Raw genomic sequence first — 27,088 nt, 5'->3', positions numbered from 1 at the left:
TGGATTCTGGAAGAGGAGAAAGGCTGCTGCAACATGCAACAACCAAAAAGCCCGTACTTCTTAGCAAGGTATCAAATTCAGAAGAGCTCTGTTAGAAAGAGCTCTGTTCCTGACTGTCCTCCTATATAGTCCTGAGCCAGAAAAAGGCTGAGAAGTCTGGAATGTGTACAAAGCTATAACCCCAAATTTATAACCCACCCCGTAATCTACACTAGGCTCAGGTTTCTACGTTTATTTTGCCATTGCCACTTGCATCTCCTGCATAGCACAAATATAACTGTCCATGTCTATCATAGAATAATATGGGTCAGAGGGACCTCAGGGAGGTCATCTAGTCCAGTATCCTGCTCGAATAAAAGATAACTTTAAAGCTAGATCAGGCTGCTAAGGACCTTCTCTTGCTGAGTTTTGCAATGTACGAAGTTGGAGACCCCACAGACCCTCAAGCATTTGTTGCAGTGCTTAACTCTATTAGGGGGAAGAATTATTTCTTTATACCCAATTGGAAATTTGCTTGCTTAATTTGTGACCTGTCACTAAGAAGATTCTGGCTTTTCCCCAATAGATAGTCCACATTAAGCATCTTCACAGTAAATAGTACCTGGGTCAGATCCACAAAGGGATCACAGTTCCTATCTTGTATTTACTTTTAGATATTTAAATTCCTTTTTAACTTTCAAACACCAAGTAACAAATTTGCAAACCTTTGTGACCTTTGCATTTCTTCTTTCTACTTGTGTCACTCACCAGAAGAAGGCTGCAGCTCCAAAGCAGGTTGTCACTTCTCCCACAGCCAGGAGGAAATGGCCCACCGTTTCCTGTAGGTAGGAAATTTCCACCCTTCATGTAGGAAGGGCCTTAACTTAAGGTAATTGAAATAATTGATTTCTAGCAGCTGGATCAGCTGGGTCCACATACTTGGTGTTATTTCTTCTGCAGCCTAAATACGCCAGTCATGCCTTTATTGTACTTCATCTTTGACTATTTGAGGATGTGGACACTTAGTGTATAATCAAGTTCCTTGCATGACTGCTCAGTCTCAGTTTTTCTAGACAGAGACTTTCTTCTAAAGCAAACAACAGATCCTCACATTTCAGAACACGCCTCTCTTTTCACAATGTTTTTACTATCACCATCACCTTAGAGAGAACTTGCAGCAGTTGTAATGTACTCGCAGCTGTACTTGTCTGTAAAGAATAATGAATTTCCTACTGATCACAAATGGACCAGTTGCCTGTGACGAGTTGATCTGGGATTTCAGATACTCCATGTAGAAAGTTGAGAGGAGCACTTGATTTTGAAGTGACTGAAAAAGGAGTAGCTTCAAAGCAAGCAGTTTTAAGAATCTGTTCTCTCCTGATTTTCTTACAGAATCTGTCTGGCTAGATTTGCAGGTTTAGAGTTCAGAGAGATTTGCAGTTACATCGAACTCACAGTTATCTCCAATTTAAAATAAACAGAGCCTATTGAGCATCAAGTGGACTTGTAGCTGCTGAGGAACTGACTATTTCGTTCTGATTTTGTGAAATATCACAACATAAAGTCTCCGCTAAGAAAAACAAAATCCACAACGAAAGCAACCATTCTTTCCTGGTCTTTGAAAGCCCTGCTTCCCAAAAACATGTACCTATTGCAGGCACACACAGCATCCTTGTTCCCGAGCAGTAAAATCTGTCTGCAGTCGAACATTTGTCTCATCTTGTCTCTGTGGGAACCCCTTGATTTCTGCCCATTTTGCACTCCTTGTGAACTTCATGTCCTTAGCACAAAAAGGTTTTTCCATGAGTAGGGAAGCTCATGAAACCTTGCTAAAGGTGAAGATTATAAAAATTCAGGCATATTCTATTCTAGTAGTTCTGACACACAAAGCTGCCTGGCCCAAGAAATAAGTAAAATCAACATTTAGCTACGACAAAACCATTTGTTTAAAAATGCTGAAATTGAATCATATTAAATTATAATTATATTCTTAATGAGGGTAGTTTGTTAATGAAAGGGCTGGCATTTCCAGACAGAAGACCCTGGTAACCTCTTCAATGCCATAAAAATGTCATAAATAACTGAGAATTTGTCAAGGAGAAAACGTTGCAGCTTGAACAAAAGTTTTATAAGGAGTGGAATTTTAACCCCCAGCCCCGTGTCTCCATAGTAATATAAAGAAATGAACATTGAAATTCAAGTTTATTTTTGCTCTACGCAACTTGGCTTTTGTCACAAACCTCCTAAAAATGAATTGTGCGTGTTTAACTATGTGTTTTAGGAACCTGTCTTGAGATGTTCAAATGTGAGATTTTGAGGAATGAATGGGGGTTACGAATCTTGCCTTTTGTAAGAATTCAGAGCTTTTAAAAAAGCTGTCCTGTGCTAATACCTTTTTGCATCCATAATCTACCAACCTCGTCCACTAAGAAAGAGAAAATTTATTTAATTTTTTTAAAGTAGGAAAATATTTCCCTAATTTCCTTTGACTTCAGTGTCGAAATGGTACAGAGTAACAGGATGTAAGTCCCACAGCAATGGCAGGAAAAGACTGCTTCTCAGATCCTTCAGACCCTCCAACTCTCTCTTCAGCAGGAAACGGGAGATGGAAAAATTAGCCCAGTGATGAATGGATTCTGAGGCAGCTGCCTGTGTTCTTTCAAGTTCCTCTGCATTTCTGGAACTGGGTGCAGCTGGCAGGAATCTGTATTTGTAATAAACGTGGTTTATTCCGATAGAATTCATTAGATTCTTTTCATTAATGGGAGGTTTACCCCCAGCCCAGATGCTTCCCCTTTCTAGGAGTTATTCAAAAGACGAGTTGTTTCTGGCAGGTAGGGTATAGATGTGCTATATGTAAATCACATCAAAGATTCTTTTCAGTTCTGGAAAGACTGCAGGAAGCTGTCTTTCCTTGATAGCTTTTCCCTTGGAGGCATGTTTTCTCCTAGAGCAGTTATACTACATCCCTGAAAGCTTTGTTGTTTCTAGTTTAGCAAGCATAGACCTGTGCAGCTGAAGACTTTATTGTTTTTGATAAAATAGTAGCTTTCATAACATTTCTTTATTTTGTAATTGTCCCCCGTGTTTATATGTTTTCCTTAGGTGTTTATTGTCGTAAGACATTGCTAGGGAAGCCTTGCAGCCCTATCATTCCGTGATCCCTCTGGGAGACACACTCACACCCCCGAGACTTTGGCTGCTCGACAACGGATCACATCTGATCAATCCCTAGGCAATGACACCCTTGCAATCCAAGTTCCCCTGCCCTCGTGTCATGGGTTGGTATAACAGTGATTTTTGGGTCTGGGGCCTTCCTATTTCTCATTGGATCCTTTGCCTGTCTCCTTTGCCTGTCTCCTTTTCTTATCTGATGGTTGCAGCTTCTGCTGATGGATGTGGCTGCCTTACCTTTCTGCTCTGCACCAGTTTTGGGGCCTTCCTTTGTGCAGCTGAGTAAGAGTTCAGCATAAGATCAGCATATCCTGGTGAAAGTTCTTGGCTTGTGTCAGCAAGTCTTGCTAGTAATGCTAAGCAACGGATTGCTTTGGAGCTCGGAAATTGCTGCTGTGACAACATGAGTTACTCTTGACTGAAATTGGTGACAATGTCCATAGCAAATCCCTGACAGACGGATTTCCTGGGCCCCACGTTGACAGAATGAGCTGTCAAAGCCTTGCCTGCAATGAAGAGGCAATGAAATAGTTTCTTAAGGGAGAGAAACGACTGCAGACAGGCATTTTTAAACTATACAGGACAGAAATACAAATACCAGTTGGGAACAATCGTATTCTGGGTGGGAGGTGAACTGGGTGAGGTGATAAAGTCAAAAACGTCAGAAACAGAAAAGATGTGTAAATATAGCACTTCTGGGTCTTTGGGGATGAAAGGTGTTACAGGAACATAAACCACTAGTATTCATTTTTCACAGATGGACCAAAGAATCTTCAAACGAACAAGGGGAAAAAATGTGGTGTTTTTTTTTATGTTGAAGTAAACTGAACTAGGCTAATTGATGCTATTCAGAGAGAGTACAAGGGATTGATGTCTCACAGTATCAAGCTACAGGAGATAGAGTGAACTTTATGAAAGTATCTAGGAGAGGCTCAGGCAAATCCGGTCCCCACTGGGAAACGACTAAATCTGAAAATAAGACACAAAAAAAAAGTACAAGAGGAGGTGACACATTTTGAGTAGGAATGACCTTCTTAATATGTGAAGTCGTTGACCCATAATTTGCAGGTGACTTCGTGCAGATGCGAAGCTGTCGTGACTCGCTCAGTCTTCCTCAGTTTTCAGCATTTTGCTTCGTGTTAAGGATGAAAGATGTACTTATGGGCCAGACCGTGGTCTGTGTCTCATGTTTTGAAACATTCCCTCTTCTGTCTTAGATGCTGCAGGTGTCGAATCTGAGTCAAGAGGGTGCGAGCATTCTGGCTCTATTGAAATTTTGGTCTTGCAGATGCAAGGAGAATGAAGCGCAGTGGGCCAGGAGGTGTTGGCAACACATAACTCCTGTATCTTCCAGCAACAGGAAACTAAATTAAGGGATCACATATCCCACACAGCTCCCTACAGTGCTTTCTGGACATGCTGAGAGACTTTCAGACAGTGTCAGGGACTTTCAGATATTATGAGCATTCTGAGACCTACCTTATCAATACAGACAGATGCGTTATCTGGCAATTAAAAATCAGTTGTGAATTCCATCCTTCTTATTGGCAACGCTGCGTTCAAAATCCTTCGATTATAAGCTCTTCTTTGCAGGGGAACTATTTATTACAACTCTCTTTCATAAAGCTGTGGCAATTTGACAGAAAGACACTGAAGGAGAAACCCAAGCTCTTAACTGCCTTGTGTCAATGTTTGGAGTCACCCGCTTCAGGCAACACCAATAATTTGCCCTTACTTTGCACTGATGTAGGTATGTGCAGAGGAAAATCAAGGAAAAAAGCCTTTAAGGAGATTTTCCAAGACATAGCAAATAAGTTAAGGAGCCAGGAAGAGAAGGCAGCCTAAATTTCACTTATGATATCCCAGGTGTCTTTGGTCTTACTATCTCCTAGCTAGTAGCAATAATATCACTATGCTAGACACAGAAATAAATGTTTTCTTTTAATGCTGCCTCTTGACAATAATTCATGTTCTTCTAGGTTTGCCCCATCCCATCCCAGCCTCCTCAGCCTACCGTTGTTCCAAAGCCAGTTCAATCTGTCATACATGTCCCATTGCAACCAAGCTGCCCGGGCCGAGGCAAGATGGCAAAGCTCATCAATCCAGAAGAGATGACATCCAGGGATTATTACTTTGATTCCTATGCTCACTTTGGAATTCATGAGGTAATGTTAATTTTTATTTCAGCAATTATTTAATAATAATGATGATGATGATGTTGATGATGTTCTATTTGATTTATTAGTTATTTATTCCCCTCCCATTGCTCATGATGATATTCCTCTGCCTTTCCTGAGAAGATTGTAAAATCTGGTTAAGTGTCAAACATAACACCCACTTCTCTAGAGACCTGTACTCAAAATCTCTGTCCCACTTAGATCCTTACGTGTACGAGTGCTCCACAGAGCTTATATTAGCTACCTGTCTAGCGGTGATCTCCGTGAGTGCAGCAATTTGGTGCGTTTATGAGGGCTGCAAACTACCCAACCACACGTGGAAACTACCTTATTGCTAGATTAGGTCTTCTGTGGATTTGAGGACAGATGCCAGAAGAACAGCTACTCAACTGACACGAGAAGCCAAGTAATTTCTTGACTCCTGGCATGTTACTTGAATGCACAGGCTGCATTAATGGGAACATATAGCCCAGTAGCCTCCAGTAAATACACTCCTGGAAAGGGTGCACTAGTGCTTCAGACTGCTGGGTAGTGAACTGATTCTTTTTATCCTGAAATTCAAAAACTTAGTTGCCCACTTGCTTAAACTATGAAATGTTGGCAGTATAAGCAAAAGTTTAGCCTTCTAGGTGTAACAGAAGCGTTTTGGGAAAATTAAAGTATACATTGAATGGCCTACACTTCTCTTAAAAATGGCACTTGGATCTTGGCCTTAGTGCTCTTTATCGATAGAGCCAGCCTGATACATGCACACTTGAGAGCGAGGTGTCAACGGAATGAAACGCATGTATTGCTGCTATCGGTGAGGCAAAAACCAGCACCTGACAATGACAACTTCAAATAGTGAGATAGTGGTCTAGGTTATCCATTAATACAATCTGGAAATTGGTCATGTAATTGAGTGAACAGAAGAGCAGTAAGGGAGCACCACACTCCACGCTGTCTCTAAGCTCTGCTATGAACTCCCTGCATCACTTTCAGCAAGGCTATCAAGACAGCTGTCTTATAATGGTTTATGGAACTATTTCTTCTGTGTTCAGAGAGGAACCTCAGAAAGTCCCTCTGCTGAGGCTCTAGGTTGTGCATGGTTTTGAAGAAAAGGAAAGCAGAAAAGTTGTGGATGGCCCATCCCTGGCAGTGTTCCAGGCCAGGTTGGATGAGGCTTTGAGCAACCTGGTGCAGTGGAGGGTGTCCCTGTCTATGGCAGGGGGTTGGAACTGGATGAGCTTTGAGGTCCCTTCCAACCCAAACCATTCCATGATCCTATGCCCGAAGCAGTGCTGTGGTTAGATTACATTCTGGTTGTCAGTTGTAAGAGTGAAATAATATTTAGAGAAATAAAGGGCATCATTGCTGCTTAATAATTCAGTTCCAAGCAGCTAGCATTTTGCAGTTGCTTTGATGTGTGGATCCCAAAGTACTTGAAAAACTCTTCAGGTTGTGTGCTGCTAATGCTTAAATTATAAAACGGGAATGCGTTCGGCAGCGCTGTTGAATGCATGTAAGGACTTCAAATAATAACACAAGGCTTCCTTTTTTCATCCCAGGAAATGTTAAAGGATGAAGTGCGCACGTTAACCTATAGAAACTCGATGTATCACAATAAACATGTGTTTAAAGATAAGATTGTCCTCGATGTTGGGAGCGGCACGGGAATCCTCTCTATGTTTGCTGCAAAGGCAGGAGCCAAGAAGGTATATGGGGTAAGAAGACTTTCTCTTGCATTTTGAGCTTGCTTGTGTGTTTTGCCTGAGAATTTCAGTTGGTGATTTACCTTTTCTTACTCGTCTTGGTTTGAAATTCTTCTCTCCAAGCTCTCGTATGGCTTGATTTACAGTGACTTCAGGGGAGCTCTGTTGCTTTCTATGACCTGCAGCAGAGTGCCTTTTCCAAATCCCCATATCATGTATTTTCTTGTGTGGAATCTTCAGTGATCTGGTACATATCCACATTTATTCTTGGCTTAAAAAAGAACGTTAAAGGGACTCACTCCTTCTCAGAAGGGTCAAAGGAACTATCTTGCTTTTTTAAATTTTTAAGTTCTGCAACTTTGTAGTCTTCAAAACGAGTTTCTTTAATACATTTTTCCCTGTACATGACACTCAGCAAATCGTGCAAGAAAGCATGTGCATGTTTTCTGGGCCAACAGTAACGCTTTTCAGAGGCAGAAGGCAACGATTACCTTAAATACTTTGAACTTTAGGAGCATGAATGTGCAGTTCCCCACAGAGAAGTCATTAGAGAGAGCATAGATTTGCTTCCTGAGCCTATTCAGAGTTATTTGTACTGACTCTAAAACGACAAATACAATTTCTTTCTACTTTCAACACCTGTTTGCCCTGCAGACACAACACAACATGGAAAAGGGGAACTAGATTCCATCTCTCTGTGTACTTCTTTGGCAAAATTGTTTACTAAAGCTCAGTTGGCTACATCTGTGCGTTTGAAGACACTGATGTCGTTGAGTATTTAAACAGTGCGTCTTCATTTCTGGTAATGATACATGAAATGTAAGGACTCCTGTTCAATTCTCAGGCTTGTTATTCCCAATCCAATGTTAATTCTGAGTGCCTCACCTGAGTATCAGACTAGAGCATGGAAGTATAGATAGCTGAAATCCAAAGGTGCTGGCAAACGTTTTGGAGCTTAAGCATGAGACTTAATATACGGAACTGGCAGCTAGAATGTATTTCTTGTAAACCAAGTACCCAATTTATTATCTCAAAGCCTCGAGGAGAATGAACCTGTATCCTTCTCCGATGCAGGAATGCAGATCTCATGCAAGGGCGTTGCAGTGCTGTAAAAGTATAAGTATATACAAAATGATGATGCTGTGCTCCCACCTGCCTATCTCCCAGATCCATGGCCATATGGTCTTCCTCCCTCTCTTGAGCTGGCAATGATGCTTCTCTGATTCTGGAGTGAGCCAGCTCACCATCAGAAAATTCACCCAGTAAAAGAAAAGTAAACACTTTTCCAAAGGTTTGTTGTTGGTTTTATTTTGCTTTTGACTTTTTTACAGCTCAGGCTGTACGTCAGGCATTTGTAAAGCTCGGTGGCACACCAGTGTCAGGTCACCCATGGGCTGTTCAGCACTGAAGCTGGGGGTTGTGTTACCCAGGAAACTTAGCCCTCAAAGGAACTCACTTGGGTGTGAAACTCCTCTGCTGCAGCCTAAGAGTTTCAACCTTCTTGTTGCATGAGCTACCTCACCATTGCCCGTGCCACACAGCAAGCCGCAGAGTTGTATTTGTGTTGGGAAAGCAGATATTTCAGAGACCTGGCAGTGGCAATCTTACAGTCAAATTCAGGCTTTGTGGTCCTGCTGGCAAAGAGTGCCAACGGAAACTGAGCGTTCCTTTTAAAAAGCAAGCCTTTGCTGTGAGTTCCTGCACAGAGCTGAGATGTTCCAGTTTCTTCTCTACAGTGAGATGCGATTTTTCAAATAGCACGATGTGGTAACTGTTGACAAATGCAGAGCGTTGGTTTTCTGACTGCAGTGCCACTGAAATCACTCTCCTCTTTCTCACTCTTTCCCTTCTTCAGGTTTGAATTCATCCACCACCTTGTCTGGTTCTTCTCATCCCCTCTTACTCACTGTTAGAACTTTTTCCTTGCCACTACCTCAGCCAACTGCTAGAATCACCTCTGGGTCTTCAAGAGGTGTAAATCATAGAATCGCTGACTCGTAGAGAGATTTAGTTTAGAAGACCTCTGGAAGTATCTAATCCAACCTTCTGCTCAAAGCAGATTTCAGTTTAAGGCTGTATCAGATTGCTCAAGGCCTTGTCCAGCCCAATTTGGAAAATCTCCAAGGATGGAAACTCAAAATCTTCTCTCAGCAGCTATTCCAGTGCTACCATCAGCAGGAATTTCCCTTGCTGTAGCTCATGATGACTGCCTTTGGTCCCGTCACTGTGCACTTCAGAGACGAGACCGACTGTTTTCTCTGCAAGCCCTTTTTAGGTAGTTGAAGATAGCTATGGGATTGGGTGGGGGGAACAGCCAAACAAGACCAGCCCCCTCCGTTTTAATCCTTTCTTTATGTGCTCTGACACCCGACCGTCGTGGGAGGATAACAGTAGATGACGCAAAGATGTTCCTCTAACTGGGGAGGTGTAGTAAGACATGTAGAGATAAGATTGGCACGTGTTGCTCACCAACACAGGCTGCGGCTCCACAGCAGGTTGTTGCATCTCCCACAGCCAGGAGGAAATGGCCCACCTTTTGTCAGAAGGGCCTAAACCTTAAATAATTACTTAATTACAAATTCATACCAGGTGGATGCATCTCCATAGGCACATGGCTCTTGGTGCTTGGGAGGGGTGCGTGAGGAACAGAAAAATACACCCAGTTATCCCTTGAAACCTTAGTCCCTCTGCTGCATTCCGTCACGCAAAATTCAGGACAGTCTCTGCAGTAGAACTGTCTGAATTCTGTGGGATTTTCAGACAAACAAGACAGTGTAGGTAAGGAGGAGGAGTTAAACCCAAAATGAAGGCATATGTCAGATGGTAGCTGATTTGGATAAAAAGGTGGTGGTGAGGACATAGCTTAGTGGAAGAGGAAATCTGGGAACGCGGTGACTGTTGTAGAAGACCACCCCAGTAAAAGAGGAGACATTCACAGCATTAAATTGAAGACTGAGAAGTAAAATGAAAGTAGAGATGAGTATACACACACAGAACTAGATGCAGTTGAAGAAACTCAAGGGTCCCTCAAGGGTCCATACCAGGACCACTACTATTTACTATCTTCAATAATGACATAGTGGAACTGAGCAAGTTTGCAGATGACACGAAGCTGAGTGATGCAGTTGATACACTTGAGGGAAGGGATGCCATCCCAAGGGACCTTGACAGACTGGAGGAGTGGGCCCATGTGAACCTCACCAAGTTCAGTGAGGCCAAGTGTAATTTTGTAGGTCAGGACCCCCTTTTCTCCCATTTAACAGTTTTTAAATCAATTTTTTCTATATGAGCCAGTTGAACTCAAACACAGGCTTCAGTTTAAATATAAGATATCATAGATTATGATCCTGCCCCCACAGGTTTGATTTACTGTTCAGCAATGGTTACATGCTCTGTCGAGGCTTTGCTGCCTCCGGTACATTTTGGTTTTATTCATATAGCTGAGATCTCTAACACGTAATCACTCATCCTCTTGTTCTTCTCTCTTCCTTTTTTTCCTAGATTGAATGCTCCAGTATATCCGACTACTCCGAAAAAATTATCAAGGCCAACCACTTGGACAACAGTAAGGCATATATAAAAATAATTTCTTCAGGAGAAAGAGGAGATAACTGTTTCACTTTTTCTGATTAATTTATGTCGTGTGGTTTATATGCAAATAGTAGTTTTGAATAATTTATTTATGCAAATACAAAACGAAACATCCCATTCTAGGCACCACAACAATTCCTTATGGGAGAAGTTACTTCCACAGTTACTTCTAGGCTCACAAGCAACAGAAGCAAACAGGACTCACCAGCTGACAGTTTGATTTAGCAAAGCAGACACAAGGCCCCACGTTAGAGCTGAACTTTTCAAATTAATTCTGCCATTTGAACTCCACCTGATCTCTTCAATAGAATTGACACACACACTTACATGCAAATTGAAATACGGTTCAAAGCACAAAGTATTCCGTATCAATACAGATTTTTCACTGAGTTTCGTCTGACTTCCAACTTTCAAAAAAAATAAAAACCATATTGAAGTATACACTTGCAGAAATGCAAATATTCAATTCTCAGAATAACAGAAATCAATTCTCAGAATAATAATAATATAAGTATTATAGGAAAAAAAACCCTTGAAAGTGCAATACAGTAATCTTATAAATTAGTAATGGAAAGTAAAATATTCCTGACGCGCTTTATTCCTGAATTTCAAGTGCATCAGTTCCCTTGCCAAGGAAGAACCCAGAACCAGGAGACTTCACCCACTGCAACAAACAACACAGACAGCAAACAAACACAAGCTGAAAATTATTTGTCTAAAGAAATTGGAAGGCATTAGCAAATAGGAAATATATAGAAAAAATGCAAGAGCGATTGGTGAATTGTGTAGTGATCCTAAAATGAAACGGTTTGTTACAGCTGAACTAAATACGGACCAGCATTTAATTTTCCTTCAAGCAAAGTGTGTTCTAATATCAACCAGTTCTGTTAATTGCCTGTTGATTGGCTTTGGCAGTGCATCCCTAACACTGCTGGTAATTTAGTGCTCTGGGTTGTAATAGTGTCTCTGAGCATCCAATATTCTACTCCTCCAAACTTCTAGCAACCTTTTTAATTTTCCTGACAAAATACCTGACAGCAGTGTTTTCCAGCACTCACTGTAGACAACCAGTCTAAACCAGACAGAAGTTTCAGAGTGACAATCCCAGTATGTTACAAAAGGTTCAATCATGGAGCAGAATGGAATGAAAAATGATTTTTGATGAGAGAACTGTGTTTGTACAAAGCGTATTGTTTGTAGGGTAGATCCAAGTTGAGTCAGCTCCTCAGAATTCATGGAAGAAGCAAGCCTTAGTTTCCTCATTGTGAGGCCAGCATAATATGTTTGGAAAGCGGATGAGAATTAGATCCTAATTCCCTAAATCTCTAATACCTCAGAGATGAGATCAGGGATGTAGAAGCCTACAGTGTTGTTTAAAGGATTCTAGGTAGAACCTTTGCATTAATTGGTCAGTGAACTAGAACTCTTCCAAATTCCAAAGGGTAAGGAATGTTTCAACAGGTAAGGCCTGTTTTTCTGTTGTTTTGTACACAGGGGCTTTGTTTGGTTTGGGTTGTGGTTTTGGGTTTGTTTTATTTTGTTTTTTTCCTTTTATACTGATAGTAAAGCTCCTCTTTACCATACTTACTGCAAGTAGATTTAAACGAGTGTAAAATCCATGGAGTGGCATGGAGTCACCCCGCATCTAGAGGCATTCACCAAGAGAATCAAACTGGACAGGTCAGTCTGACCCTCACCAGTCAGGACCTTCGTCAGGTGTATTATTATGTGAAACATGTTTCTTTGGATTCTTTTTTCAGTAATCACAATATTTAAAGGTAAAGTGGAAGAAGTTGAATTACCTGTGGATAAAGTAGACATCATCATCAGCGAGTGGATGGGTTACTGTCTGTTCTATGAGTCCATGTTAAACACAGTCATCTTCGCACGAGACAAGTGGCTGGTAGGTGCTCTGCACGTCCTACTTCTTGCTGGAGAAGTCGTCATTTATTTTCTGGCTACAAGCCTTGCCTCTCCTACTGTCACCGTAACGCGTCACAGTCGCATCTCCAAGTGCCATTTTTTAGGCTTTAATGAAAAAATTAACAAAGAGAATCTCGGTGAAAGAGCTTTGCTTTTGACTAACTGCTGGTGAAACCCCTTCAGACCCCATCCAATGACATTGCCACAGGCTGCAAGAGCTGCTGAGGTCCAAGCTGATGTGACAATCTGAAGGAAAACAATAAAGGCATGCAAGGGGTGCTTGTCTGGTTTTTGTATGTGCAGTTCAAAATGTGATGTCTTTGTCAGGTGAATAGATTACGAGATCCATTTCCCCACAATTCATCAACAGAAACCTGGAGGGCTAATGTTTCCAGACCGAGCTGCTTTGTACGTGGTAGCAATTGAAGACAGACAGTACAAGGACTTCAAAATTCACTGTGAGTAAATGCCTAACAGTAACCCTTTTCTATGGTTATTTCCCTAAAATATTTGATTTATAGTGGCCTGCTGTAATCTCTTTATCGGCAAAATTTTGCAGAAGCCAAGAAATCGCACTGACGGGACCGAAATCCCAATATAAACATGAACGCTGAGAAAATTTTAGTCTGGTGATAAATTATTCAGAAAACTTGAAGTGACTTAAAGGAAAATTAGAGGAACTTAAAGGAAAGATACACAAACAGACTGATGTAGACCTTGCTTAGAGCTTTACTGATATCTCTACCTCTATTTTAAAACGTGGATTTTAGGAGATTTAGTTCTGTTGTTTTGATAAATACGTCATCCCACATAAGTGCTATTAAAATTGGTAACATTCTCTCTCCATCCAGCTGCTGGTTTTTGTTTTTAAAGTAACAAGAACAGAAAAATCAATAAGATGCAAATAAATTGTAAAACTGTTTTCAACTAGATACAAGGAATAAATTTTTACATTGAGGGCGATGAGGCACTGGCACAGGTTGCCCAGAGAAGCTGTGGCTGCCCCATCCCTGGCAGTGTTCCAGGCCAGGCTGGATGAGGCTTTGGGCAACCTGGTGTAGTGGAGGGTGTCCCTGCCCATGGCAGGGGGGTTGGAACTGGATGATCTTTATGGTCACTTCCAAGCTGAACCATTTTATGATTCTGTGATTCTATGGAGCACCGAATGGACCTTGTCTCATAAGATGTGTAAGACTAATTTTGTTAAGCAATCTTAAAAGCAAAGCCCATGTGTCAATGTGTTCATTTTGTTCAAGAAAAAAAAAAAAAAGAAAAAAGCCCTGAGCAAGATAAGAAGCATTTAGTGGAACAATCAGAAGAACAATTCAAATATAAAAGATCAGCATGGCTTTTAAATCTTTTTCAAAGTGGACATTTTGCTTTTTTGTCATGATGTACATGCAGATTAAAACTAGGATGCCCAATATATTGAAACACATCTGTAATTCTACTCCTGTCAGTAATTCACTTGCTAAAACTAAGACTACCAAAATAATTCAAAGAGCATGCAAACTGCTGATGGAATAGCAATCTATATAAAAAAAGGGAAATATTAACCAGAATGGATAGGAAAAGACAGAATAATCATAGCAGCTATTCCCAAGTCTCAACCTGACATATTTTATGATTTTGTGCAACACTCTCAAATGTCTAAAGCTATGATAATCATTGACAAGTCTCATATAACCCAGTTTTAGGGACACCAGAAAAACAAGGGCCACTTGTTTGAAGATGTACATTGGGGATTTCTTGTGCTGCAGCTGCATTATTTGTACAACAGCAATGATAACAGAAAACTGGGGCAGAGAGCAAAGGAGCACTGAAAGTTAGGGCATGGTAGAAATTCTTTCAAATGAAAGATGCTTCAAATGAAAGATGCTTTGAGAAACAACAAAAAAAATGTTGTTATTACTGCTAATCTTTGATATATCCATTTGCATTGACAGGGTGGGAGAATGTGTACGGCTTTGACATGACCTGTATAAGGGATGTTGCCATGAAGGAGCCTTTGGTGGACATAGTAGATCCAAAGCAAGTGGTGACCAATGCCTGTTTAATAAAGGTTTGGTAATTCCAAATATACCTAATTATGAATGTTTACACCTAACTGTAGGATTCTTTGGGGATCTGCTGCTTTGTGTGTTGCACATGCCCTGTCGTCTGAGCTAAGTGTGAACTTTGATCGCTTATGGAATATCCCAAAGCAAGGTATCCTTGAGACTCAGTACTCACCTGGCTCCTGCTAACTGTAACTTAAGACTTAAAAATTATACATGTGCAAATACTGCATAAAGAAAGACGTAGTGTATTTAGATATGAAATTTAATTGCCCTACCTTCTTGTAAATAGAGCTTGGAAACTGCAGATGTAATGCTGTTGAAGAGAAAGGGTAAATTAATTCTATTTGCAGTAAAAAAAAGACTGGAGCATCAGTTTCTGAATTGGTCAGCTCTGATGAAGTAACTCGAATTTACTCCAGAGCATGAGATCAGAATTGAAACCTCATTTTTTTGCATAACTTGCTAAATCTTAGCCTTACCCAGAACGTTACTGTGCCCCAACACCTGCAGCCAGAGGTTAGCTTGTACCCTGTTCTACATAGCAGACAGAAGGAAGACAGAAGAACTACTCCCTGTTGGCAAGACAAGATTAAGAATCCATAGCCTGCAGGAACACATTAAAGCTCTAAAATTCCTTCCTGTGTGAAGGAATCCCCCTTATGTGGGACTACCCTCATGAATAAGACTGTCCACATCAACAGCAGTTGATCAGGGCCGTGAATCCAAGAGTGTGCTCATTTATCCCAAAGACTCAGTTCTGATTTTTCCCTTCCAAATAAACACAGCACGAAGTATTCCCTTCTGCAGAAAGGAAAGACATAGCTTCAGCCTGCAGAACCTTTACTGAAAGCACTAAAAAGGAGCAGAAGCAGAAAATCTGGGAGTGTTTATACGTGCACAGCCCATCTGCACCGGGGGAACACAGGGTGGTTGCACCAGAAAACAGCCTGAGCAATGTAAAATTGCAAAACACACAAGACCAACAGCTGCTTAGGCTGCATAAAATAGGTCTGGAGAGGGAGAGATCAGGTGGCAAAATGGGCTGGCTTCTCTGGAACAAAACGCTGTAAAAGCTGCACGCCTTGAAATGAAGTGCAAATCCAGCGCTTGCTTTGGAAAGCCTTTGTGAGGAATTGGGTTTAAGATGACAGATGAAGTTTTCCAAACTTTTCCTATTCAGGTTTTATATTCAGTTCTGACATCTTTTGTCCATCCGCTGAATGGTGCTTTACACCATGTCCTGGCACCTCGGGAGCAAAGTGGGTAATAACTACAGAAAGGGAAACCACTCTGTTCCAGAATCTGTCCCTAATCTCACTAGATGATCATTAAAAAAAAGGAGAAAATTGTCAATGAAAGGCAGGAAGGAGGGAGGATTTTGTTTGAGCTAGCAATATGGAAGCAGGAAAAACGGAAGCTGCGTTTCTTTTTTTAAAATTTAATTTACTTTTGCACGTGGTTTACTTATATAAAGTGCATTTATTTGATCCTGAAAGTACTTGTGAATTCAGAGAATAACAGTAGCCTAAGAAAACATTTGAGAATAAACAAAGCAATAATGTTTAATTATTCAAATGTTTCATTATAGCATTTCCAGATGGCACACCTTATTCATGTTAGATTCACAAAAGGATTTTGTAGGGGTGTGTTCAACCGAAATCAGCTGACTTAGAGTGCCTCCCAGGTGAGTTTGGGTTCCCTGGCCATTAGTAGCTGCACCAGTCACTAGATGTATTCCTAACAGACCCGTCAGAGCCCTCTGCTTCTGCAGTTCTTACAATTCCCAATTTAGATTATGAGTTGTTCTACAAAGTCAGCAAAATAAGACATCAAGCCCTGCATGTGATGTAACCAGGACTCAGTAATATTGCCTGAAAAAAAGAGAGGAGTTTGTTTCCATCTTAGTAAACCGGTTGCGTTTTCTTCTCCGATCCTCTTACATGTTAGAGATATACCAATGGGTTTGGGTTGACCCAAAACTTTTTCTCCATGTTGATTTTGATTTGGCATCAGCACCAGACACTACGATAACAATAAATCCAATTGTTCACACAGCTGTAAAAAAACTTCCAATGAGAGAGCAGCAAAAAGTCACACAACCCAACACAAATGAACAATGGGCCACATCCAGTTTATAATAAAATAAAATATGCTGTTGGACTTTACTGAATATCCTCCCCTATCTAGCCACAGAGAAAGAACAAAAAAAAAAGAAAGAAATCTACTTTTATGCTCCCACACTTTCCAGGAACAGTTTAAAGCTCCTGCAGGTCACATACCACTTCAAGATTATAGAGCTTAGTGCTGCTTGAAGTACAAACTGCCTTCCCTGCCCGAAAAAAAAACGTGCAACGTTCTTGTTGATCAGAAACATGGCATAATAGCAAAAATACTTGGACCTGTATGCTCAAATATCAGGTTCTTGGAGAAATTTCTGCTCTTTTGGAAATAGCACGATTCACCCATATGAAGCCTTATCTTAAAGGACTTGCAGGGTTTTTTTGCAAAAAGGCATCGTGGCTCAGAGACATCTAGCCACCCTGGTGAGACGCTTGTCTGTGAGCTCCTGTGTTCTTCTCCCACAGTAATCTTGACCCATGGGCTATTCCTCATGGGACTTTTCTCTTGCTCCACTACAACTTCAGCATCTCCCTCACCACATGCCTTTCTCCCAGCTTCTCCCAAAGCAAAGCAAGAGGCACCTATGCCACTCACTTTCCATCTTTGTTCAAACACTGCTCTTTTTTTCTCATTTTTCTTCTCTGCTCTCTTCTCCAGATGAAAATCTCCCTTCCCTTTCCTAAGTGACCTTCCCTCTCACTCTTCCCAATAGTTCTCCCCAGCCTTTTCTTTCAGCATCTGCAAATTTAACTTCACCTCTCCCCTAAAAACCCAACATATGCTCCAATATTTAATCAAAACAGTCTCAGATACTCCATTCTTCCTTTCACTGCTCACCTGAAACACACACAATTTAATGTTTTCTTATATTGAGTGAAATGTGGTAAATCATGAGTTTTCCACTCATTTTGTGCCAAGATAGCATTTGTCCCCTGTGTTAGCTGTAATTAACATTCAGTGAGCAGTGACATTTAACATAAGAATATATAGTAGCCAGAGTACAATTCAAAGAGATCACCACAATGGGATCAGGCCAGTTTCAAAACTATATTAATTAATAAAAAAAAATAATCCCTATATTTGTCTCATATCTTGCATAGTAAAAATAGCATGTTTCTGTCCTTAAAAAATGACTGCAAATATGATCACCATTTTATCCAGCACATCTGTTTGGTATTTCTGAGACATTTCCACTATTCCAATAAAAAGATTTCCTTCTGCTTTTGATTCCACTTGACCCTGCAGAGCCAACACAGCTCAGAGACAGGGACCCAGACCCCTTTTATATGCCTCATCGAGGAGACTTAATTCACAATTTCCCCACAGTGATACCACTAAAAAGCCACCAAAAATTACAGAAATCTGCAGCTATCACCCACCAGTCCAGTCTAGCTTGTCAAAGCAAATTTAGCAGCCTGCTATGGAAGTCTGCTGGGAGACTTCAGAAATTCTTATTCCTAGTATTTTTTTTTATCTTCTTTTGAGAAAATAAATACATTTTAAAGCTATCCCAGCTTTAAATGACCACTTATGGGTCACTTAAAAGCCCTAGGGACTCAGTGGGCCATTGCAATGTAGCAGAATAGTTTTCATTATGATTCAGTTATTCTTGAATAATATTGCTAAGCAGACAGGCCAAAACGATAGCTTGATAAGATCATCTCACCACAAGTTTTCTAAGTCTCAAAAACACATGACATGGTCCATGCAAAGGCTGAAATAATGGCTGCATCTTTTGATGTCTATTTTCGCAGACTTCTCTTGGATTATAGAATGCAATTGCTAAAAAAGCCCTCTGTTGTGCCCTAAAAGAGCCCTCTAACTGGCGTTCTAGAGTCTGCTCTCCATTTTTGCAGTGTGAGTCTGAAGTAATGCTGGTGAGGTCAGTGGTATGATTCCTGGCTTATGTTGGTAGAGTAGAGGAAATGTGGATTTCTGCCTACAAAGCTTCTGTTTCTCAGTATGCACGAGCAGTTTTGTTGTTGATACTGACTTTCTGAATAACAGAGAGAAAAGTATTTTGAGGGTATCTGGCTCTTGCCAAATATGCCTTGACAAGGACAATAAGGACAGTGAAGCCAGATACACTTAGAAGGATATCAGCAAGTGCCCTGTTAGGAAACATTTCCCATAGCATTAGAAAAAAATTAATAGTATTTAAGACTTAGTATGCTCACTATCGTGACTACAACTGTTGGAAACAACCTAGAAAAAAGCAATGCCTACCTGGGAAAATCAGGTCCATCTAAAAAACTCAGTGTAAGCCTTGAACAGTGAGATTGAAGTATTGATGGAAATAAGCAATCTTGGAGACTACATCATTGCTCCCAACTCCTGCAATCAAGCTGTAGTATGATTTACGTGATTTGCCTCTGTCTAGTTGAAGAGGAAGACCCCTCTTCTTACTAGTTGGAATCGGTTATCTGGCATGGGATGAGAAAGCATCATTAACAAAAAGCAATTATCAATGTTCTGACTGCTCGACACAGTTAAAGCACACTCCCTTCCAGAGATGCTCAAACAAATCACAAGTTTGTTTTCATGGAAACCCAACCCTGTCATCTTTCCTCATGCTGACAGTCCCTGATGACAAAAGGTCTCAGAACTGGGACCTGCATCTCCATTTCAGCATCCGTTGTGCCAAAGCACGTTTTCTACCTTGACTTCCTCCAGCTCCCCCAACCTCTCCCTGCCATTCCCAAGGACACACACTCTTCTGTGAGCGGCCTCTCTTATCAACCTAGTCAGATAAGTGGATCATCTGCCCATGATATGATACATTCAAGTGTACCACTGATCTCTTACAGTGCTAAGGGGCTGCCAGTTGTCTTTGTTGCTGGTCATTAAATAAAATGCTTAAGTACATCATTGAACACTTACCTCACAGCCACAGATATCTGCATATAAATGTCTCTTTCTTTCTCCTCGAAATAGGAAGTAGATATTTATACAGTGAAGACTGAAGAATTGGCATTTACTTCTGCGTTCTGCCTCCAAATTCAGCGTAATGACTACATTCATGCCCTGGTCACCTATTTTAATATAGAATTTACAAAGTGTCACAAGAAGATGGGATTTTCTACAGGTAATCTGTATTTCTTTTAGTTTCATTTCTGTCGCTATCAGTGCTCCTGGTAGGATGTTACATGGAGGTTTACTGTACCGCCAGGTTTCAATGTCAGTGATAAAAAATATTGTCACTTTTGGGGGAAGTGAGCAGGGTGGGGAAAGAACAGCTGCTTGGAGGAATTCTGAAAGACAGAGACAGGATTTCTCAATGGCTACCAAGCTTAGAGCTCAGCAGGAGGTATGACCCAGGAGTTTAATCTCACCACCAGTTTCCTCTAAATCCTGTGCCAGTTTCTCAGATTAGACAGGGAATTGTCGGCTCAGTGAGAGAGAGCAGCTCTGCATCCTGGTTTCCTCCAAATCCTAAACTCAAGAAAAGCTCTTGCTTCTCTCAGAGTCTAGACCAAAACCATCAAAAAAGTATCAAAAAAGTACTTTGTGGTAAAGACTCCCCAATTTGAATGTGTGGGGCTTGTATGGAAAGCATCAGGAAAGTGCCCATCACGCCCAGTAACCCCCTTTGTGGAATCCTTCTGGCTGGGTGTGATTCACATGTGACATGTACTGGTGAAAATCAGAAGACAACCCACTGGCAGTCAATAGAATTGTGTTGTCATAAAGCATGTTTGCTAATATAGCGTGTGAGCTAAAGCATTCTCTGAGAAGAAAGGCTTTTTCCAGTTGTTCCCAAGTCTTACTTTGATTTCTAAGACAAAGATGAAATTTCTATAAATAATACCCATATATATTTTTTAGCACCTGATGCTCCCTATACTCACTGGAAGCAAACTGTCTTCTACTTAGAGGACTATTTAACTGTGAGACGAGGAGAAGAAATCTATGGGACTATATCCATGAAACCAAATGCAAAAAATGTGGTGAGTTAGCATCACTGATTCTAATTCCGACTCTGTTGATCACAAACTATAAATCAACAGTAAATCAAATGCATATAAGGAAACCAATGAGCATGCTAAAGGCTCCAAATTCACGTTTATGAGTAAGAGCTCTAGTCACAGCTTCACCAAAGCTGGTGACAACAATGATGATGCAGTTGTAATGTTACAGAGCTCAGCCTGCAAGCGAGCCAGCATGGGAAGGAAGGAATCATTCAAGTACATGGCCAAGTCAGCTGCCCTCTGCCATCAGCTTGGCTCTCATTTTGTGACACAAGTAGGCAAGAGTCTCTTCAGACTGTCACTAAAATCAGTGGTAAACTATCTTCTGCCAACACAGGATCATCAACACCAAGTACTCCAGTTCCACACCTGCAGCCAGGTTTCCCACTCAGTGCCCAAGAGCTTTAGGAAATCAAGCAACAGGTTTCAGCTGAATGTCTGTATGAACTCACTAATCAAATGGACCTGAACTCACTAATCAAGCCAAATGGTTGATTAAAAATTGTGGCTTTCCACAGAAAACATAGCTGGTTTATTTAAGACTACAGTTAAAGCATGATGGGTATCACCCTGTCATGACTGGTGAAAACTTTCTCAGTTTCTGTGCTATGGGCTGAATCCTGCACCAAGTACATCGTTATTCAGTGCTGCTGTTAACTTGTAAGGAGAATATGAGACATGGTCTGATGGACAACCCGTGCCTGTACAGAAGACCATGACATGAGAACTACAGCTCCTGGCAGAAGCAGTGGCACCATTTTCTGCCAAAAACCTCGAGCAGAGTCTCTTCATTTTCTAGGACTACATACAGTCATTAAAATAACCTCGTTATAATCCATCCATGCAGTTGTAATTGCTGAAATATTGCATTTGTTGACTGCAGCAAATCTTAGCATTCATTACCTTCCTGTTTTGCATTACTTTCTTTTTTTTTGTACCAAACACAGATTGGATATGGTTTTCATAGTAGTGTCAATACAGGGGAAAAAATAAACACAAAACAAACTTGGCATTAAGACAAACACATTCACTCCAGAAGTGAGTGAATTCACACTTCCTGTGAAAGTAGAGGAAAACAGTGTTGTTTCTCACCTTTATGATGTCCTTGGAGAACTGGAACATTTTCTTTTGGGTTGAACGTATCAATTTTCTTTTGAGGGAAAAACGAAGACAAAATTTCAAATTTGTTTGCACAGCAGTAAGCACCTGAATGCAGAGTTGGGTGCCAAAATTAACATGTTCTTGGTCGTTATCGTAAGACAGAGACCACCCTGGTGCAAAAGGATTTGTTAGTGCTTTGCTCTTCTGGAACATGAAGCCTTTTAAGAGCTTGTAGAGAGACTGCTTTGTTCTGTAGGGTGTAGGCAGTGCCTCTTTCCAAAAAAAGTCATTGTAAGATAAAGAATGACCATGGGCTTCTCTACAATGGGAAGTTTACTAGATCTATTCTGGAATAACTCCTCGTGTGACAGCCCTTTACCCTAGATTAAGAGTATCTGGCTAATTTTTGAGAATTCCAAAAAATTGTTATAGAATATGTATGATAGCACAGCAGCTACCAGATATCATACATATCATTTCAGCAGCTTCCTAGTTGCGACCAGGACACGAAATCAGCCTTAAGAAGAATACACAAATACACCCTAAACATAGTTTGTATGGTGAATGCTGTTACACATCCCATATCCTGCTCCTTCCGTGTTAGCAACATATAAAACCTAAACAAACCAGAACCCACTGTTGGTATCTCTTGAACCTGCAGGTCTTTTCCACCTGAGCAATGCTAACTGAATTCATACACTGAACTTAATGGTCTTTCTTACATTTAAATCTTTTTACAGCGTGACCTGGATTTCACCGTAGACTTGGATTTTAAAGGACAGCTATGTGAAATGTCAGTATCTAATGACTACAAAATGCGCTAGCGAGAAACCTGACAAGAGAGATGAAAAGGAGAAATTTATCAAGTCCTGACCTGCTGAACTTCCAAGCTAGGAACAACTGTTCACAAGATTATTATATTCAATACTAGAATGTTTACTCTGATGGAAAGTGGTCATGTGATCCTTCTTGCAGATGGTACAGGGGGCTGGGACGCTACCATGAATGTACAGTATACAGAACTGTAGCTTTTGTCAAACATATAGGAAAAATAAGCAACAGTCTTGAGTGTTCTGGTTAAGTTTAGGACGGCAGAAGATGCATATACAAATTGTACTACTTACTGTGAATTTCTGGTTCTTCCAAGCTTTGCATGTTAAAGATGATTAGGGCAGTTTTCTCACTACGAAAGACGACTACAGCACATTACTGTGACAGTATTACTGGACTTACATTCAATACCAACTAATATATATAGTACATAAGAAAAAAATGTCATTTCATAATAGGAATTTGTTTTGTGATTATTTAATTCTCATTATGGAGTTCTGGAAAGACAATGATGGTACCTCTGGCACGACTCTAGGCAGTGATATATTCCATTAACTGTCCAAAGTTATGGCTGTGGTAAATACTCCATGCAAAGTGTAGATAAGAGCTGGGCGTTTACAGAAAGTTCAACAACTATCTTTTTGAATGTCCTCTGGAAAACGTGGACCATTAGTTTTAAAATTCACCTTCACAACTGGATGTCTGTCAGAGCTTTAAAAAACATGAACTTTTTATCCTTGAAAATATTCTGTGGTGAGTTTTTATAGCTGGATTTTGCATGAGACCTCCTGAAATCAGACACCTAGTATTTAAATGTGATGAATGCCAAGTCTCTGAAACAGTGGGTAATTCATGTTTCTTGGCCATGCCATACTTCAGTTCTTTAAAAGAGACTTAATACAAAATATTTTTTTTTTAAATAGGAATTACTGTTTCCTTTTGGTGATGTTAAGTTTTAAATTGCAAATACTATTCTCAAGAGCGCAGTGATTTGCAGGAACAAGCTTATGTCTTTCAAAAAACATCTATGGCTTCTGATATTAAAGATGTCTGTAGCTTCCCCCTCCCCTTACACCCCTTGTTTTTCTCAAAATATCTCCTGCTTACGGTTAAAATATTAACTGCTTACAATTTTCACACGTATCTATCAAGTCTTTTTACTATATGAATGTTGGCCGTGGAATCACACGTAACTTGTCAAAAACTGCATCATCAGCCCTACCTACCTATTTTCCAGTCTCTCTGGCATTAGGCACTAAACCATGTTCCATCATGTATTGGGTAAGATTGGCTAGTTTTTTGCCTAAAAAATATTTTTAATCACCTGCAAATAAAGCATACTTGAAGATGTATTTTGTCAACTTCTCACTTTTTAGAAACCTCTTTCTATTGTTTTTCCCTTCGCATAAACTGTACAGTGCCTCTGTTTTCTTATGGTCTAAAGATTATGGTCTAGGGATTGTATCACATGGTATCTATGGAGACTGAAATTAAACTGTAATTCAGCAGTAAAAGATATGTTTGCCATGTACTTTGTCACTGCTGTTTTAAAGCACTTGTCCTTCCTTTTCTTGGAACGAGGATGAACAACTGTCCTCACCAAACACAAGGATTTTATCTGTCGTTATCAATGGATCAGTTCAAAGCTACATGGGCTGTTCTTTCAGTGACGGCTTCAACCAGAAAAACCTCTAGAAGCCCCTTTCTACTAACACTTCTGTAATTCTAGGGCTTAAAGGTAAGGAATTCTACTAGATTTTTTTCCTCAGCCCCCTCCATTATATCAAGATACTCAAGCAATGTTTTCATCTTTGCCAGTAATCACCGAGCTGGCTACAGCTGAAAGAGGAAAGACTCTTCTTGCTTTGTTTGTGTAACTTACACTTGGACAGCACTTCCAACCATCCACCTCTCCTGCCCACTACATGAATCTTTAACATCTTTAATATCAAAACAATAATGAAGGGGAAAAAACCAAGCCTATCTTGTTTTCAAAAAAAGAAAGAAAAAAGAGAATTCACAAGGGTCTGCCTGCCTTGACTGAGAATGTGTCATTTTTGCCTGACAGAAAGCATTGGACAAGAAGCCACAAAAAACCTCCTTGATCAGAACAGCTCATTAATGAGTTTGAGAGGTATTTTAAGCACTGCTGTGTACTGCTGTTTCTGCCTCATCTGCCAATGACAGAGAAATGTAGGGCTCTTCAACAGAGGCCACTTTGCCAGCTTACTACAAGTGCCCATTCCCTTCAGTTTGGCAAGATGAAGTCCTTGCTGATGTTGTCGATGGCATGGTTCTGGGGTGATGGCCAGATTTCAGTCAGATTCAGCTCTGGGAAACTGGCTTGCGCTTTTCTTCACATCGAAAGCCCATCATGTTTTTCTCCATCACATAAAGAACAGAGAGAGCCTACTGCAGGGCTGAGTAGCTTCAAATCACAGTGATCAAAACCAAAACTTAGCTTTCTAAGGCCGTTATAGGTGTTACTTACCACTGGTGTTCTGAAAGCATTAATGAGTTGGCCATACATAGGATCTGTTAGGTCAGCATTACTGGAACAAGATACACAAAGGGCTCTCAAGTCAGGAGCAATGGGCTGATAGGCTTTCATAGATTCATAGATTTCTAGGTTGGAAAAGACCTCAGAGATCATCGAGTCCAACCGTCCCTAATCCCCATTAAACCATATCCCTAAGTAGATCATCCACCCTATTCTTAAACACATCCAGGGATGGGGACTCAACCACCTCCCTGGGCAGCCTATTCCAGTGGCTGACAATCCTTTCAGAGAAGAAATACTTCCTAACATCCAACCTGAACCTCCCCTGACTAAGCTTGTACCCATTTCCTCTTGTTCTATCACCCATCACTAATGTAAAGAGCCCTTCCCCCACCTCCCCACCATCCCTTCTCAAGTATTTGTAGGCTGTAATCAGGTCTCCCCTCAGCCTCCTCTTCTCCAGGCCATCCAGCCAATCTTGGTCACTACGGCAGAGCCTGAGCCTAACTTTCTCAAGGCTTGAATAATCAAGTCCATCATGTACTTCAAGGTTGAACCCAAGCCACTGATATTTAAAGCTTTGCATTAAAATACTAACGACAAAATGAGTGTTCACATCTCAAAGAGGCTTCTGTTGAAAGCTTTTCTTGTCCTTCCCGATGAAAGGAAAAGATCATGAGCTGAGTACAGAGCATGAGAAAGAAACCGAAATACAGTATTTACACAAAAGACTAACCCTGATGAGTAACACATGCAGCACTGGAGAAAAGAGAAAGCAGGTAGCTTCTGCCTTGACTCTGTTCTTAAGATCTTAATCTTGAATCTTACTAAAACTCTTCTCGGGGATTGTCCTGTGACTTGAAACACAAAGGAGCATTTGAAAAAAGCCAGATATTGAGCACGTCTCTAAAAGGCACAGTGCAATTAACACTTGCAGTGCTTGCAGGATTAAGGAGGTAGTGTCTTGAGGTGAGAGGGCCACTCTGTGTTCTCCAGGTTCTTTACACAACAGTACAGTAGGACTCTACTCTCACACACATTTCTTATTCCCAGCACCAACTAGCCCTTGTCCTTCAAGTTTCACCGTTTTGATTTGGTTTGGTTTTTGCAGGGCTTGTTCTGGGGACCTTCCTATATGAAGAAGTAGGAATTTTAGAGCCTTTTTACCCTGTCTTAGACTTTTAATAGAGGTTGAAATGGTCCAGCATATAGACAAAAATTTACCTGAGACAGCATGTTTTTACTACAGAGCTAGATTGAATAAACTTCTCATAGATAATTTCTTACAGGATTTGTCTTAAATTTAATATTAATTTATAAATTAATTTACCACATACAGTAAATAATCAAGAGAAACTTAATTACACTCAGAAGGTAATTTTATAAAGGGTACATGGTATTCTATGTATATAATGAAGACTAAATCCCCACTTTAAGATGATGATCCAAGTCACTCTCCTTTACCTGTAAAATACATCCCACACATACAGAAAAAACCAGATATATGAGCTGTCATTGAAACATCTTGTCAGTAACACTGCCCAAGTCGCCTAGATGGAACTCAGTGTAATAGAGGACATGTTGTCTAAGCAGTAACTTCAAGTACGGTGCATACTGGGAGATCTAACACATCCATGTGGGTACCAGAGTGACCTACCTTTTACCAGTTTGCCAGTTTTCCGTGTTCAAGTGGAGTCAGGAGGTCAGAACTCCTTTCTCAGCCGACTAAGAGTAGATGACTTTAGTCACAGGCAGTGTCTCCTGCTCTATACGGAGAGCAGGGGTGAGGGGGGACAAAAGAAGGTATTCAAAATGCAAAGGGGATAGCAAAACAGAGGAGATGGAATTCTTTTGCTATTCTAACTTGCAATGGAAAAGACTTCTGAAAGTCTTTAGTCTAAGTGCCTGCTCAGAGAAAGACTCACTTCAGAGCTCACTCACATTGCTCAGCGCTTTGTCCAGAGAAGTCCTG

At 40.6% G+C, this 27,088-nt stretch overlaps 1 protein-coding gene across 1 annotated transcript in view; it reads left to right on the top strand.

Moving 5' to 3' along the window:
- The window catches only part of PRMT8 (protein arginine methyltransferase 8), a 50,072-nt gene extending 27,366 nt beyond the window's left edge, over positions 1-22,706 (top strand). Inside the window, exons 2-10 of the mRNA XM_086610681.1 lie at positions 5,133-5,318; positions 6,878-7,033; positions 10,523-10,586; positions 12,373-12,515; positions 12,906-12,993; positions 14,482-14,597; positions 19,651-19,801; positions 20,542-20,663; positions 22,526-22,706. Of these exons, the coding sequence (XP_086466807.1) occupies positions 5,133-5,318; positions 6,878-7,033; positions 10,523-10,586; positions 12,373-12,515; positions 12,906-12,993; positions 14,482-14,597; positions 19,651-19,801; positions 20,542-20,663; positions 22,526-22,609 (1,110 nt within the window). The 3' untranslated portion in view covers positions 22,610-22,706. The remainder of the gene's footprint in view (positions 1-5,132; positions 5,319-6,877; positions 7,034-10,522; positions 10,587-12,372; positions 12,516-12,905; positions 12,994-14,481; positions 14,598-19,650; positions 19,802-20,541; positions 20,664-22,525) is intronic.
- The last annotated feature ends 4,382 nt before the right edge of the window (positions 22,707-27,088 follow it).

This window comes from Tauraco erythrolophus, chromosome 4, assembly GCF_009769465.1.
Source record: "Tauraco erythrolophus isolate bTauEry1 chromosome 4, bTauEry1.pri, whole genome shotgun sequence".
In the NCBI taxonomy this organism is placed as follows: domain Eukaryota; kingdom Metazoa; phylum Chordata; class Aves; order Musophagiformes; family Musophagidae; genus Tauraco; species Tauraco erythrolophus.
This window is presented reverse-complemented; position numbering and strand designations above follow the sequence as displayed.